The following is a 17,143-nucleotide window of genomic DNA, read 5'->3' as shown; positions in this document are numbered from 1 at the left end:
ATAAATTCCTAGAAACGGAATTATTGAGTCACTGAGTATATGAACAGCTAAAAATTTGAATATATGTCAACAATTTGTCCTCTAGAAAAGTTTTATCAATTTACAAACCTTTCACTCATAAAAGTACCAATTCACACTCTTCAGACAATAGTATAGATATAAATCCTTTTAATCTCTGCATCTGGGTTGGGAAATGTTAACTCCTTGTTTTAATTTGTACTTCTTTAAATACTGGTAAGATTGAGCATTCTTTCACATGTATATTTATTGTTCGTATTTCCTTTTTTGATTCGTCTGTTCATACCCTTTGCCTTTTTTCCCCTACTAGAATGTTCATTTTACAGGTCTATTAATGAGCTTGATGAATTAAGGATATGTTTTTCACCAGTTGAGATGCTTGTGCTTGAACTCTGTTTATAATTTTTTAAAATTCCTATAGAAGTTTTAAGTTTTCTTTTGTATTCAAATTTACCAAGTTTTTGTTTTATGGCTGTTGCCATTGTTGTCATTCCAAGAATTTTATTATAAAAAGAATTTCCTTAGTTTTCTTCTAGTACTTTTATAGTTTTTTAAAAAACTAAAGTTATTGTTTTCAACAGTTTATCCAGTTGGCCTAATTCCATTTTTTGAATAATTTAATACCATTTGTGCACAATATTCTTTAATGATTTATTTCCATCTATTTGGCTGTCTTTGTGGTAGTGTTATCATTAGCATAGCTTTACAATATATGGTACCATGGAGGAATGAGCCCCTCATTTTTTTCTTGAATTTTCTCAGACATTTATTCTTATAGATCAAATACAGCATCATTTTCTTAAGTTTCCCCCAAAAAAACTGTTGAAAATTTATTAAATGTAGAGAGCAAATTGGGTGTACCTCAAGCTGCTATAATACTTATGTTAAGTATTTCCATTCATATCACCTCTTAGTCTTTGGTAGTTTTATAGTTTTCCTCACATAGGTTTTGCTCCCTTTCTTTTAGGTTTATTTCTAAGTATTTAATATATTTTCCATCAAGCCTGCTAACTGATTACTGCTCAGATAAAGGAAATCTATTGAGTTTTCATGTATTTACATTGTGTCTGGCTCCATAACCAAACTTTCTTATTCATAAGCTTTGTATTTCACTCTCTTACTCTACATAACAATCACCTAAAAATAATGATTTTGCTTCTTTCTGTAAATATTTACCCAGTTTCTTTCTTTTTCTTATTACATTAATTACCTAGATCTACCATAGCAATCATAACAATGCTGGATAATTAAAATCTACTTTTTCTTTTTCATTTTTTTTCTTATCCTCACTGGAGGACATTTTTTCATTGCTTTCAGAGAGAAAGGAAGAGAGAGAGAGAGAGAGAGAGAAATCCATGTGAGAAAGAAACATCAATTGGTTGTCTCTTCTATGTGCCTGGCCTGGGAATTTTATGCACCCGGCCCGGGAATTGAACCTGCACTCTTTTGGTTACAGGACAACACTCCAACCAAGTAAGCCATACTGGCCAGGGCAAAATTTACTTTTTCAATAGTTCAAAAGTATAGTTTCTGTCAAGATACACAGATTATGTGTATTTTTAATAATTATTATATTATTAATTTGTTATTTTACCATTCTTGATGTTAGGGAAAACAAGATGTGCAGGTGAACCTCTGTTTTCAGCAGCTTCCTTCTTCTGGCTGACAGTTGAAATAAAACTGCTTGAAGTGGAAATTTGGCCTTTGGGTCCTCTGTCCAAACCCTAAAAACAGAAAAGTTAACATTGCAGCACAATTCCTACTAGCTGTATTTAAATTATTTTATTGTAGAAATCATAAACATTTATAATAGATTTTAATTTGATGGTAGAAATAGGATAGCTAAAACCTGTATATAATGTTGACTTACCTTTTCTAGGACCAAATTGTTTTAGGTACAAAATGAAAATAATATCATTTAACTGCTTACAAATTAATAAAGTTTGGAAATGGGGATAATAATAGTAACTTCCTCACAGGGTTATTGTGAGGTTTAACTGGGATAATGCTTATAAATAATTAGCAGAGCTCCTTGTACAAAGTGCACACTCCATTCAAGTTGACTGCCATTTTCACCTTGTATTTAGATAACACTATTCTTTTGATCTCCACAAATATTTTCAATAGTAAACATACATGTATGTGATACTTCTCAGGTCAATTCACTGAATGTTTTCTTGTCTTCTGATGCAATTTTAAAAGTTCAGGTAAAAAGATAAACCCTTAAGAGTTCATTTCTTTCTAAGCACTGTGTTTATACTTTGGGTGGACCAGGATTTTAAAAAAAAATAGTGCTAAGCACTTAGGCATCCCATATACAGACAACAGAGCAATCTTCCTACAGCATAAAATTGATTCATTAACACAGTTTCCACAAAATAACTATAAAACTCATAAGGTATAACTGACCTGTATTATAGAATGATAAATCACATTATACTATAACTGCAGTATTCAAAGGCAGAGCTACCTCAGGGCATATTCTCAGCTCTCAGCTCTTTCCAGATTATGGTTCATCCTAACTTCCAAATGCTTAATAGAATATAGTAATTACCCCTTAATATTCACTTCTTTACTGTTAGTGTAATTTCTTTGCTCTAATAGGACAGAGTTTCTTTTCCGTCTCCTTCCCCATTCACCAGCTTGATTTCCACCTGCCTTTTTAGAATTAGTTCATGTGCCATGTGACAAAAACATTTACTCTCACCAAACAGTCACTCTCCCACATTTCCCACTCTCTTACAGACAGGTGGAGCCACCTGGTTAATTTCAATAGGCCACAAGTGGAAATAACTTTTGGGGATGAGGCAGTACTGATGCATCTAAGGCATTAAAGTGGGCAGAGCTCCAGCTCCGCTCTCTTCCCCCACTGTGACAACCATGGAGGATACAAGTTGAGATGTTAGAGCATCCATTGGCCTGGGTCTCTCAGCGACTCTGCAGAGCACAGCCACTCTGACCAATGTTAGATTATACCATTACCAATCAATATTTAAAGCTTTCAAACACTGAAACTTGGGGCTACTTTATAAATGCAGCATAAGCTATCCTACCATAACTTCTCTGCAAAGCTTCTTCTAGTGGTTCCCATTTCCACAAAAATCAACCACTCATATTTATTGCTTGCAATTTACTTAAATTGTCCCACTGAAATTATAATTGTTCTCACACTGATCTTTCATGCTGGACAGAAATTCCTTATTTATCACAGAGCATGACATGCTGTGAATCTTGTGTAGATCCTGTACTTCAGAGTAAATGTATTATGTTTTTCTTTTTAAAAAAGAGATTAGTATAGACAAGAATCAGAAAGAATAAATTTCAAATACTATACATACAGAATTAAAAAGTTAGAAGTTAGTTATTTAGCTCCTTTATTTGACAGAGGAGGAAACTGGACTTGTCTGAGACTCACCTAAAGTCATTCAACAAACAAGCAACAGAGATGTGACGGACTAAATGAGAACTTGAGGAATACTTCCATGAGGAAAATACTAAATGCAATTTTTTGTGTGTGACATCTTGCGGCTGCTCATGCAATTTGTTGTTTTTGTTAGCTCTATCTGCGTTTGCTTGCTTCTTGGCTAAATTTAGACTCAATGAAATCTGAGTTAATATTTCTGTTAGGATTAGCCTACATGATCCAGCCTATAAAAGTTAAACATATTGCTTAACTGAATAAGTAGTCTTCTAATAGATTTTAGTTACCAATCTGAAGTTTCAGAATCAAAAACAGTATCTCCTACCTGGGGCCTTTACAGAACCTACAACACAATGGACGCTCAATAAATGATTATTCCTGTGGTAACAACATACTAAAATAAGTCATTGAATACTTGGTATATGCTGAGTAGTATATTAATATAACATTCTACAAGACATGTATTTACACCCCATTTTAACAATGAGGAAATTAAAGTACCATGTCCAAGTCCTCAGAGCTTGTAAGTGGAAATTCAAACTCGAGTCTGAATGACCTTGATATCTGTACTCAAACAACTAAACCTCAGAGCCTCTTACTCTAGTACCTACCACACATTACTGGTTCATCACGTACAGGTGCTGTGTCGCACATATCAACCTGTTTTCACAACAACCTTTGTGGCTGATATTATCTTCTATACTTTTATAGATAAATACTGAATGTACTTTAATAGCTTTAGGAGCAACTCACCTAACCAGAGAAAATTAACATAAGCAGAAAAATCAAGTGTACGTTAGGGAAACTTTGACGTCCTAGCAATCTAGGAAAGGTTCAATATTATATTTTCCTCCGCCTTCTGCTACCCCTTCTTAATAAAAGGAGGTCCCAAAGAGCATTGCTTAGCTCACCTGTGGAAGCTCCAAACAATAAAAAAATAACAAGTAACTGATTAAACCAAGAAAGCCATTTAACAACCATCAGTTCTAATCTTAGTAGATTTATAATGTAGATTCCCAAGGAGGACAGGGAAAATTGGAGAGAGAGATAAATAAGACAATGATATGTAATATTTTTCTATAAAACAGTCTTAGTAAATAAAATAATTTGCATAATCTTGGTAAATTGAAGCAATATGCTCACATTCACAGAACTAGAATGTTGATTAGAAAAACAAAACCAAAATAAACTATGCATTTGAAAAAGTAAATCATTCCTTGCCATAAATATTAGAATACTTAAGTAAGAATGTTAACTACTGGGCCAAGTTTGCTCATTTGTATGTTTTGTTCTATTAGAATATCTTAAATAATAGTGGAAACAAATGCCAAATTTGATGCACTACACACAATTCATTTATACATGTTAATAAAAGTAACCAATTTGTAAATGAGGTCAATGAGTGGCCCCACAGTAACAGAGCCTGGATAACTTACCTGTAACTATCTACCATAACTTAATATATCAAGGGCATTTTTTCATTGATAACCATCATGGATATTACCTGAGATGGATCAACGATAAGATACAGGGAGCAGTATAGTTGGAATATAGAATCAGAAACTGAAAATGGCCCAGTGAGATGAGACTAGAAAGGCAGGTAGGCAGGGACCTTAGTGTGAAGGCTTATCCTGGAAGGGGACAGAGAAAAATCAGTGAGGACCCATAAGCAGGGCGTGGTGTGATTGTACCTATACCTTAGAACCGTGCCGCCGTCCCCACTGGCCAGCAGTGCAGGATACAGGCTGAAGGGGCGTTAACACAAGAAGCTAAACCAGGCTCATTGGAAGACATGAAGTCTTCACTGAGACAATAACAGGGAATGAAGAACGACAGCCTGGACCAAAGCTACGGCAGAACAGTAACAGCTAGTTCAAGTCCAAATATGTAGCATAATGAGAATCAGAGAACCCTTCCATAAATTACAAAATAAATGGAAGAAACAAAGTAGAACGACTTATTTCAAATTTCAGGAGAACAGACATACCAGATAGCTCACCATAAAAAGGGTATATATGGCTTAAGAATGTGTAAAAACTTGAAGAAAAGTCTAGAGTGGCTTATGTAAATATATGATTTGTGAGTGACTAGAAAAGGAACTAATGTTCACTAGGCAAAGGCATACCTCTCATACCAAAATAACAATATTCTTCTAATTAATAAGGTCGTCATTATGCAGTTATGTATCAGTTGTTATGCAAAACTAATATAAGATCAGAACCATGGGAAATATTGACATGTATAATCGGAGCTGGCAAAGATTAAGAGTGAATGGCCAAAGAGATGAGATATCCAAGAAGGTACTCTGTTAAAAACTAGGAAAGGATGAAGTTTCAAGAAAAACAGTGGTCAACAATATTACATGATGCAGAGTGGTGAGGTCTCAAACGTGCCTACACGAAGGAGTGACTCTGAAATCATGGGGACAGTGGAGACCACAGGTGCAGGGGAATGGGGTGGCAGAAACTATTATGAAATGGATGGGCAAATGAATGGGAACTTAGAGGATGAAAGCAAGGAGCTGGGATTGCTCTGTCCTGCAGCTTTATGGAAAGGGAGAAAGGCCAGAGGCTGGAAGGGTAAAAGGTATGAGGGAGGATACACAGCTGCCAGATCCGAAGTTTGCTTCTCTGGTCCCCAGAGCATTACTGCTATTCTTTGTGCAGGAATGGCCATGGCTTGGGGCAGAGATAGGCGCTCAACTGAAAAGCAGTCCTCAGGGGGCCTGGCCTTAAGGACAATGATACTTCCTTAAGATGTCAATGAGAGGAGGTATCCAAACTTTAGATGGAGCACCATGGAAAAGATGGACCGACCAAGTGAGAGAGACTACCACAGGCACAGAGAACAGTCAGTTTTTGTTCCTGTTTGCTTTCTGGTTCTAATCCACGTGCATCATTCCATTAAATCCCATTTTTCCAAAAGGTGGTATAAGTGGCCGGATTTTCTGTTCCTTGTAATCAACAAAAGCTTACACAACATGAAATAAAATCCTCAGTCCAATAAGTCTCTTGTTTGTCTGTGGTCTTGATACGTTATACTTGAGATGACATGAAATTACTCATGTACAACTTCACAGGTTGACACTGCATTATAGATTAATAAGAGCAAACCGTCAGAATAGCTGTTGCCCCACACTCGCATACACAAGAGAGATCTTACAATAACCTAAGACTTTCATGAGGAAAAACAGGGTAGTATGTTTTGCGACGATAAACTGATTAAACTAAAAATCAGAGTATCAAATCAATAAGTAATTGGGTATTAATATGGCATCAAACTTCAGACTAAATTAAAGGTTAGAGAACATTACTTTATAAGTCTTCCAAGAATTATATCTACCAGTTATTACATCTCATTTCCTAGGAGCTTGGGAAGTGTTATCTCTGAGTCCCACAGAAGAACACCACAGATGAAGTCCTGGAATGTGGCCAGTCTACAAACACGGGCTGGATGTGTTGGAGAACAGATAGTAGCAAGATACCCAACCAGCTGTTACAGATTGAAGATAAGTACAAGCAAGGAACACAGTGGGAAAAACACTTTCAGAATTCACTGAGGAAAAAAAACTCAAAATATTCAAACCTGGCATAATAAACAATAGACTTGACTCTAAGCAAAGCCTGACTGTGGGTTTGGTAAACATCAGAAAAGTTTCATGTTCATATTTCACAAGTACCTAACATAGACCCCAACAGTCTTTTTGACTATATAATCACATAGATTATAGGGAAGATTATAATATAATATCAAAGAATTCAAATATACAAATACTTAGAGTACTTGTTTTGCTCCTGTTAAGACATAATTAAATATTGTCAACCTTGTTTAAAATTTTATTGTAACACATTAGTCCCTGCTTTCAACCTTTAATGAGGGACAGACTACATCTGAGTTAAATTTTAAGTAAGGTTGAATTAAGTTTTGCCATAGTTTTCTGTCAAATGCCAATAAGAAGGATATTCAGTTTTCCATGATAGCTTTTGTATTGAACATCAAGTTCTATTATATTCAAACTTCTGGTAAAATTTAATTTGTTCATCTTCTATCCCCAAAAGCTGCCTTAGAAGATAAATATTTCTGTTCACATTCTCAAATTAATTTGATAAAAGAATAATTGTTGGTTCTGTTCCATAATGAAATGTTTAAAAGTCATGGTCTCTCACTACATTAGAATCTCTGAATGAAAATATTTTAACTGGAATTTCTATGTCTACAAAATTCATTATTCATAACATATTTTAAACTACTACCTTTGCAAACAAGCTGGAAATGCTTGCATTTTCAACTATGTGAGGTGCAAATTAATGTTGCATTCTAGCTGTCTGTTTAAACAGGTCAGACTGAAAGAGGCAGCACGCAGCGAATGCACAGGGAGAGGGGTCGCACTTCAGTTCGGCTGGCTCAGCCTGCAAAGTGTCACAGGGGACCTAGTCACTTGGACATGTTCAGTTTGAGAAGAACGTACACAACGGACTTTAGAGAATGTTCCATACAATAAATAACAACGGGGCATTCCAAAATGTCCAATAACACTTGGTTAGTTGGAGAGTTCACTTACATATAACACCTGCCATCACTAATGCCACATAAAAAGCATTAATAGTAATAGTACGAAGGAAATTCGACGTACGTTAGGGTAGGGGCTTGTAAACTTTCTGGTCTCAGGACTCCTTTACAATCTTAAAAGTTACCGTATATCTGTACTAGTTTGTTTTAAAATAATAATAAAACCATTTATGGAAAACTAACTGTACTTTCCCAAACAGAAATAAAACAGTGAGAAGAATGGCATTATTTCACATTTTGTAAATTAATTTTTTAATATCTGGTTTAATAGAAGACAGCTGGATTCTGATATCTGCTTCTGCACTCAGTTCTTTGCAATATCACGTGCCATGTAGCCTCTAGAAAACTACATTGTCAACTCATGAGAGAATGGGCAGGAATAAGACAAGACAAATAACATCTTCATATCATTGTAAAAACAGGTTTGACCTCATGGACCTCTAAAAGGATGTGGAGGACCACACTTTGAGGACTGCCACAATAGGGATAAAGTTTAATTAGAATTAAGAGTGAATTTAAGAAATCTTGGGAGTACGAGAAGACATCATTTAAATCTGCACTGTGTAGCATAGCCATTTGTCACATGTGGCTATTGAGCACTTGAAATGTGCTAGTCCAAATTGAGATATCTAGTAAGTACAAAATACACAATTTTCTAAGACTTAGTATAAAAAAAGGTAAAAATCTCAATAAGCATCTATACTGATTAAGTGTTCCAACGGTAAATTTCTGGATATGCTGGATTAAATAAAATATATTATTAAAATTAACTTTACCTCTTTATTGCTATTCCTTTTAATGTAGCTATTAGAAAATTTTAAATTACCCATGCGGTTCACATTCTATTTCTAACTGGACAGAGCTGATCTAGATTTTCCTAAACTAGATCCAACCCAACATGCACTCTGAGAAAAAAAAGAATGGAATTATTATTCTGATTCACAATTTCCCTGCACCGTTTTGAAAGAAGGGTTTTGCTGGAAAGGTAACACATTTAAATATGGTATAAAATACTCTATAGATAAAGAATAAAAGATGTCTGAATGGATAAAAACTGAGTTCCCTGCTTTGGCAATTTCTGATATGTATATATGGACAATGATAATCTGAATATGGTTGGCCACGCCTCACTGAAATTTATTTTTCAAATCCAGAGATGAATATTTTGGCAGTAGGTTATTTGCTTCAGTCTCAGTGAGTCCAGGAACTATATATCATGCACAGAAAAACTACTTTAACAGAGTGAGCAGCTTCCTGAGATACTGGGCAAAGGTTACTGTATCAGAAGATTGGTGAAAAAAATATATACACTTATATGTTTTAAGTGAAAATAAAAAACATTAAAGACACCCTGTTTTACCAACTTTTTAAATAAATTGATCTAAACTACCAGTTAGGGCCACATCAGAAGAGAGGCTTCAACTGTACTGAGAGTCTATAAAGTGGACTATTTTAGGCCCTGTTACTGGGTAGTTAATTTTGTTTTTCTTTCTTGTATGTTTTTTTTTTCACAGTTCCGTATTAGGATGCTGGGTTATAAAATTAGAAGTGCTAACTTTGTTCTACATCTTTCTAGTAAGATGTGAAAAATTAGCTACTTTCAAGGTGAGAAATTCGCTCCAGAACTAAGTAACACCAACCCAAGTGAAACTGCTTCCTTTAGGTGATATAAATCGTACCTTTCATAGGAGACTAGGAAATGAGGATGTGGCTTCTGAAACAAAATTTTGACACCAAAAGAAATCACAATAAATTGATCTTAGAGATAATTGAAAATTAATCTGACAATACAAAAGAAATCTTGGTCCTGAAACTCAGAAATTTCAGGATTTATTGGAAATGCAATGTGGCATGGGAGATTTTATTCACTTAATTTACACCATAGGAAAAGAAGAAACTGCCTCAATAGACTAACCATAGGCAGTAACAGACTACTTTTAAAATGTGTGATTTGATGCAGTCACAATTCCTTGACCAATTTCTTGTTCTTCAATAAAAACATCTGGATCAAAACCAAATTCATTTGAAATATAGCCTTCTTTAATGATTAGGCTCAAACTTTAGACTGACTTCTATTAAACTCATTTAGTAAAATTTCAGTAATTCCTATTTTTAAGAGGCACGTTCATTTATTATACTCATTCCCCTCAATTGTTTTCTGACGGCTTACAAAATGTCACCAAGTGACAAATATCAACTGAAGAACAACCAGATATTACCATAAGGCTTGCATTTCTGCAATGGGGTCTAACATTTCTGCAATGCAAGAAGGGACCCTTCACCCATAGACTAAACTATAACACTAGAGGTAAAAAAGCAGGGAAATAGATATATATGATGTATTTTTGTAATATCTGTGATTTACTTAATTGCTTAAAACACCTTTGCCACCATAGCTTCCATTCTCTGCCACTTCACCTCCTGTTGAGAACGTAATGGATCAAGGGCACAAGATTTTCCGCATAGGAGGTTGTTCTGGACACCCAGATGAGTGTGGTTTATGTAAGTTCACACGTGCGTATGTTTGTTTGGAGTGGTGTTGGCTAGATTGCCTTTTTATGTAAACATTTTTCTCTAAGTGAACTCATCTGAAAATGCTAGAATCTGTTCTCTAAAAACTCCCTCCTCGTTCATTCCTGTTTTCTAGCTAGGTTCCACATCATGTAGATTCTTCCATCCCTTACCCTTTAACACATGGCCACCACCCTGGGGACTGTACCCTTCATCTCTGCAATGAACTAAAAGCTCCTCCCTGGCACATCTTCTTCCTCTCTCCTCCAGTCCAGGCACCTCCAATCACTACCATTGATTTCATTATGTTGTTTATTTAAGAAACTCCAATGGCTTCCCACAACCACACTAACCCACTAACCACAGGAAAAAAAAGTCCAAATCCCTCTGCCTGGCGATCCGGCTCCAGCCCGCGTGCAGCCGTACCCGCCTCCCACACATTGCCAGCAGGCTTCCATTGGGCTTGCTCTGTGACTCCCCAGTTCTTCCCTTTAAGCTTTGCTCATGTTGTTTTCCCCCACTGGATTGCCTTTCCCACTTTCTTTTGCCCATCCAAGTCCTATCATCCTTCAATGGCCAGCCAGCTTAAATAACTACCTTAACTTCAAGGCCTTTCTACACAGCTCTGCAAACACTGACTTCCTTTCTCTGATCTCCTATAGTGTAAATTGTTTCTATGGCTCAGTGTGGCTTTTACACACTGCTTTGCTTTGTAATGTTTTCATGTGTTAGCCCTGCCTACTCTGAGGCTTGAATCTTTTTTGGAAAAAACAAAAAACAAAAAGCTCTTGTTCTCGTGTTTTCTGTAACAAATACCCTGAAGCTAAACATAATAGATGTTTAATAATTGGTAGTTATATTTTGGCACAGCGGCTTCACAGCACATTTCTGTACATTTGACACAACGTATACAGGTTTCTCATTCCTGTCAAACCCTCTCCACATACCTTAGGCTTTCCCTCAACTCTTCCCCTCACCTCTTCCCCTCACCTTCCACCTGCTTGACAAGTCTCCTGGCCTTCATTGTGGGCAAACTTCCCTTTAAAATCCCAAACTAGTTTCCTCTATTTCCCTTCACCTTCCTGACCTAAGTAAAACCAGGCTCTTCCTTAAACCCAACTTCATTCCTCGCTACCCTCTCCCATGGGAAACCTCCCTTTTTCCTGGTTACCTGATAAAAAGGCTGAAGTAGACAAACTCATCCTCCCGTGTCACTATTATTTCTGCTCCTCCTTTGACCATTTTTTTCCTTCCCCTTTCACAAGTTTTTTCTAACTTCTGTATCACATCTAATTTATAATATTCTGCTCCATTCCAATCCGTCAACCTCAGTAGATTCAATATTCAATCATCAGACCTTCGTACCTATGCACTACTTCAAACTCCTTATTCTCAACTCTGTGGCCTCTCGTCACCTCTCCACAGCTGAGAGGCCACACCCAAACACCGACAGTCCTCAGAGGGCTCTTTCTTAAGCCTCTTGGGTATCTCTAGTAGAACCAGTCTAACTGCTGTTTTTCTCCACTGCCCCATCACACCTGATTTCTGCTATCCCTCCATTCCTTTCACTGGTCCAGTTCAAATGCTGCTCCCTAAACTAAGTAGACTTGGGGCAGTCTGGTTAAAATACAGATCCCATAGAGATTCTACTAAGTAAACAGAGCGTCAAATTTCAATCTTAGCTACACCTGGCAATTAAGAAAAAAAAAAATCTGCCCAAGCCCCATGCCCAGAAATTGGTCTAACTGGTCTGCATTTGGGCCTGGCCCAAGATGGCTTTAAAAGTTCCCCTACGTGACTCTACCGTGCCTCGAAGGTTGAAAAAACAGTTCTCTAGGGTGAGATCTTTACATTAAGACTTTAACATGCCATCAAGGTAACTCTGTGGTCTGTCAGATTTGAGACCATTGTGTTAGGTACTTCCTAGCGAGAATGGACTTCCTTCACACTTTGGTGATCTTAGGATCAAATATTTTAGGTCTCCTCTTTACAGCACCCTCAGTCCCGCCCCTGCACCTGTCTTTAAACTTCATAGCCTGGCCTTCTACTTATTTTGGGGAGCTAGCACTTTAAATTATTTCCAAATTCTCATAAAAATGTGATACAATGATTTTTGGGAAAACACTGGTACTGCAGCACTACGTTATTTGAGTCAGAAGTGCACTCTACATAGAGCTGTTAACCTGGGGTAAAAGGAAGAATCACTAAACTGGCTCAAAGAAAAAAGTTATTGATGGCAATCAGTTTCCTAAGCAAACCTCCAGAAACTCTATTTAATCCACGTGAAGGCTGAAGAACCAAACAAGCCAGTGTCCGCCTTTCCTGCCCCAACCCCAGGCTTCCCTCACCTAGGACGAACTCACTCATCCCAGCACCTTGGCTTTCTCACCCTCCGGAGGGCCAAGTGCATATCTTCTTGACCTAGGTTATTCACTGCTGTAACTCAGAATTCCAGATCTAGAAATCTCTCTGTGACAAATATTGTATATACACAGATTCAAATATACACACATCATCATCATCATCATCATCATCATCTTCTGTTTCCTCTTTTTGAAAAGTTGATCTTGGAGAGGAAGACAGAGGCACAAACAGGAGACGCATCGATCATTGCCCCACCCACCCATTCACTAATTGGTTTCCTCCTGTGTGCGCCCTGACGGGGATGGAGAGCAACCCTGGGACAGAGGGAAGATGCTCCAACCCGCTGAACTAATTGTCCAGGGCCCCTTGCTCTTCTAACTCATGCTGCAAAACCTGAGAAAAAAGTCCTTTGCTCTCCTGTCACGATTCAAAACATCAGTGCTAATGACAAACCTGTCAATTCAAAGAGCCATAAATTCTGAATGTCGCTTAAAAGAAACAAACCAACCAACCAACCAATCAACCACTACCAACCCTGAAAAACCTTCTGAGGCACCAGAAATTGACTTCAGAATCTCAAGTTTTTCTACTCATCCTCCTTCTCTCCTAACTAAACCTGTGTCTTTTCAAGGCTTAAGTCAAGAGTTTAAAAAACTTCTTGAACTCTCTTCTTCTGTTTGACTAATAGTACAAGTCCATAACCCTTTATTCACACTTCCAAATCCTATAAGCTCTTGAAACTGGAAGGTTTTTGTAACTCATTTGGTGACAATCCAACCTGATCTGAACTGATATTAAGCTACTTATAATCTGACTTCATTTAGCGTGAGTACACATATACTTCACTGAAGAGCTATTAATATGCTTGATTATGGAGACCCAGCCAGGACTTCACTGTGGATATTACACACACACACACACACACACACACACACACACACACACAGAATTACCTTTCTAAAATGTGAAAAACTCTGAATGCCAAAGCCCCAAGGGTTTCAGATAACAAGTCTTTCTATATACCTGTGTCCACATCTTATCAATTCCCCCAAGCTTTTATTCCAAACCTTCAATTTTTCAGTTACACTGCGATAAATAAATGTTTCTGGGAGGCTGCTCACTTGAGGACCTAAACCTATTCATATAACTGTTTCTGAAAGCGCATGCATTCATCATTGTAAACAACTGACTTAGGATAGTTACTGTTGAAACGCTAGCTAACTGTCTAGATCAGCTCTGAAAGCCTAGGGGACCAACAACAGAAGGGAACTGGTTCTGCCAGGAGACGGGTGACAAATTCCTTCAAAGGATTTCGCGAATAATTCCTAACCACAACTTCAATTTTCCATTCAACTGCACCTATATTTCAAAATATCATTTTATTAGTCCACTTTGCTGCACTGATTTAACATAAAGAGCTCGTTCTAGCGATTTCCAGTATCAGTCCTTAGCTATTTTTGAAAAAATACACCGAAACAAACCTGATACTTTAAAGAATAATTAGGTATTTTAGTTAAGTTTTTAGTCACATAAGAGGGAGGTTTTAAGAAATGAATTGCAAGTCGGAATAAGGAAAATGTATCGTGCTCTCCAAACTTTTACTATTTTGTCACTCGCAGCTGCATGACAAAGTGGTCTTTAAATGTACCGAAGCAAACTCTCAGAAAGTATTTAAATTTTATTTCAAATAAAAATCTCAAAAAATCAGAGGTTAATTTTTGTGTGTGTTCTCCAAAGTAACCAGCCATATCCACCAGTAAAAACAGGGAAGGGGGGCTGTGCCATTACATCATCTGGCACTATGTAGTTTGAAGCCTGAGAGCGCTCATCAAATAATCTTTAAGAAAATCCAGCTGGAAAATCAGCCCTGTCAAGCTTAGATAACTTGAATTTAAATAAAAAGGTTAAAAAAGCTTCCCCACCTTACGTCACATGTCTGTACCATATGAAAAATATTAATAAAACCATCACTGAAGCATCTACCGCCCACTACCCTGACAGCAACCGGAAGGTCACAATTGGAAACTCGCCGCGGAGCCAGTTCAATCTGAAGGAGGAAGAAAGAAAAGCGGAAAAAAGGTGGGCAGGCAGGCAGCTCGGTGGAAAACCCACTCCCGCCTGCCTGATACCTTATCCTCATCCAACAGATAATGCCAACTCCAAGACGCCGGTCAGTTCCTTAGAGAAAGTGCACCACCCCCAAATCAAAAAATAACCAAAAAACAGCCAGCAGACCCTGCCACCTCGTTTCCCGAGGGTGGAAGGTGCAGCTGGCGAAGTGATCGCGGCGGTCCAAGAGGCACAACTCTTTCATTTCAGCCCCAGGAAGGGGGGCTGGGCGCATCATCCTGGGTAGCCCGGGGGGATCCCCGGAGGAGACACGGGCCTCTGGGTGCCCCTCGCCCTTCCCCCGGATGCCCGCCGTCGGGGCGTCCCGCGGCTCCCAACCAGCACCTACCGCAGTCGCGCCGACGCCTGCCGACACGATGGGCGGCAGCTTCTGGCGCTCCGGCTCCTTCCCTTTCCTCTCCTCCGGCGCGGCCAGCGCGCCCGCCGGCGGCGCGGCGGGCGAGGGCACCCGATCCGCTTCGCTCATGTCGGGCCGGGCGGCGGGAGCGCGAGGCGGCGGCGGCGGCGGCGGCGGCCAGGCTGCGGCTGGGGCTGGCGCTGCTGCCGCCGCGACCGCGAGAGGGCTCTGGGCCGCCGCTTCCACCCGCAGCGCCGCGCCGCCCCCGCCGCGCTCCGGCCCCGCGCGCGCCCGCATGCCCCGCCCCTTCCCGCCCCCCGCGCGCGTCCGGGCTGATGACGCTGCTCCAGCCGCTCCCGCTCCCCGCGGCCGCCCCCGCCGGCTCCAGGCTCCGCGTTCCACGGTGTGGGGCGTGGGGTGCCGCCACCCTCGCCAACCCCGAGGGCCTGGGTGGGAGACCCCGCAGCCGAAGGCTGGCCGCCCTGTTGTTTGCAGTCAATCGGGGAAGACGCGAGGAGGGTCCACAGCAGCCTGGACTCGAGGGACCCGGCGAAGCCTGCCTAAGATCCGACGGGGATGCAGGGCGCCCTGGGGGCGCCTGTAGGGCGGGGCGAGGGTGGCAGCTTCCCCGCTACGGAAGGCCCGGGCAGGGGGCACCTGGACCCGCGGAATCTGGGCTGGTGGCCTTTTCCTCCCCAGCGCCCACCGGTCTGCGGAGGGGCGGCTGCTCGTCCTGCCGTCCCCGTCCGCCCGCCTCCCCTTGCTCAGGAGACAGCCTTTCCATTCTTAGGCGACCGACCCAGTCTAGATGCTCCCAGGGCCCCCATCTACAAAGGAAAAGCCAGGGGAGGGAGACTGAGACGGCGTGGGCTCTACCTTCACCACAGGGCTGGGCGGCCAGGCCACACTTTCCATTCTTGTTCCTCTCGAAACCCTTTGGCTGCCAAGTCCGCCTCTCCCTTCCCGTTCCCACGCGCCTACATCTTGTTCTCTCCCTGCATCCCTTTGCTGCCTCCTATCCCTTCCTTATTCCTTTCCTTTTATAAGTTACAGATGGACAGACCCAAACTCTGCTGCGTAATCCTTAATGTCAGATCATTCATATGGGTAAGAACTTTAAAATTCAAGAGGAAAGCTTTCAATCGTGGACTTAAAACAAAACCCCACCCCCACCACCAAGCCACCAAGACAATTTCCTTCCCTTTCTTATTTGCCCCCCTCCTTTTCCTGCTCTCAGACTACAGGAGGGGCGGAGACACCTGCTGATCTAAGAAGGGAGAGAGTAGCAATGGGCTGTACCCCCTATCAAAAATAGGAAATTTCTAGACAAAAAGTCTTCAGATGTTTAGGTTGTGGCTTTGTTATTTGATTTGAGCTTGAGTGAATTTTCTTTTTCTTTTTTTCCCATTACTGTTTAGTCGCCTTATACCCCACCCCCGACCACCACACTGTTGTCCGCGCCCATGAGTCCTTTTTCCTTTTTGCTCAGTCCTTCCCCCAAGCAAGGCTGAGTGACTTCATATCAAGGATACTCAGATCCAAATATAAGAACCAAAAATATCTCTGAAACAAACTGAAGGATGATGTTAATCTATTGGTTTACGTAATTCGGTTACTAGCATAACTAGGTACTAGTTATAGTGCATCATGAGATGAGGTTGCAGGTTGTTCAAACCCAGAATTTGAAACAAGCAGATCTGAAGCGAATAATGTAGCGAACATAATAATTAGTAGTCAAGATTACCTTGTAGGTTAAAATTCTGTCTTTTACTTATAAAAAAGCTTTCTAGCTT

At 39.9% G+C, this 17,143-nt stretch overlaps 1 protein-coding gene across 3 annotated transcripts in view; it reads right to left on the bottom strand.

Annotated features, from left to right (window-relative positions):
* The window catches only part of HECTD2 (HECT domain E3 ubiquitin protein ligase 2), a 61,191-nt gene extending 45,648 nt beyond the window's left edge, over positions 1 to 15,543 (bottom strand). For all 3 annotated transcript variants that reach the window (XM_054572843.1, XM_054572844.1, XM_054572845.1), the window contains exons 1-2: positions 15,342 to 15,543; positions 1,613 to 1,742 (exon numbers count right to left, since the gene is read on the bottom strand). In XM_054572843.1, coding sequence (XP_054428818.1) covers positions 1,613 to 1,742; positions 15,342 to 15,479 — 268 coding nt within the window. In that variant the 5' untranslated portion in view covers positions 15,480 to 15,543. The remainder of the gene's footprint in view (positions 1 to 1,612; positions 1,743 to 15,341) is intronic.
* Between the last annotated feature and the right edge of the window lie 1,600 nt (positions 15,544 to 17,143).

The sequence above is a fragment of the Pteronotus mesoamericanus genome, unplaced genomic scaffold, assembly GCF_021234165.1.
Source record: "Pteronotus mesoamericanus isolate MK-2021 breed Mesoamerican mustached bat unplaced genomic scaffold, CSHL_Meso_final contig_24, whole genome shotgun sequence".
Taxonomy (NCBI): domain Eukaryota; kingdom Metazoa; phylum Chordata; class Mammalia; order Chiroptera; family Mormoopidae; genus Pteronotus; species Pteronotus mesoamericanus.
The sequence above is the reverse complement of the archived record's forward strand: the minus strand, read 5'-3'. Positions and strand labels throughout refer to the sequence as shown.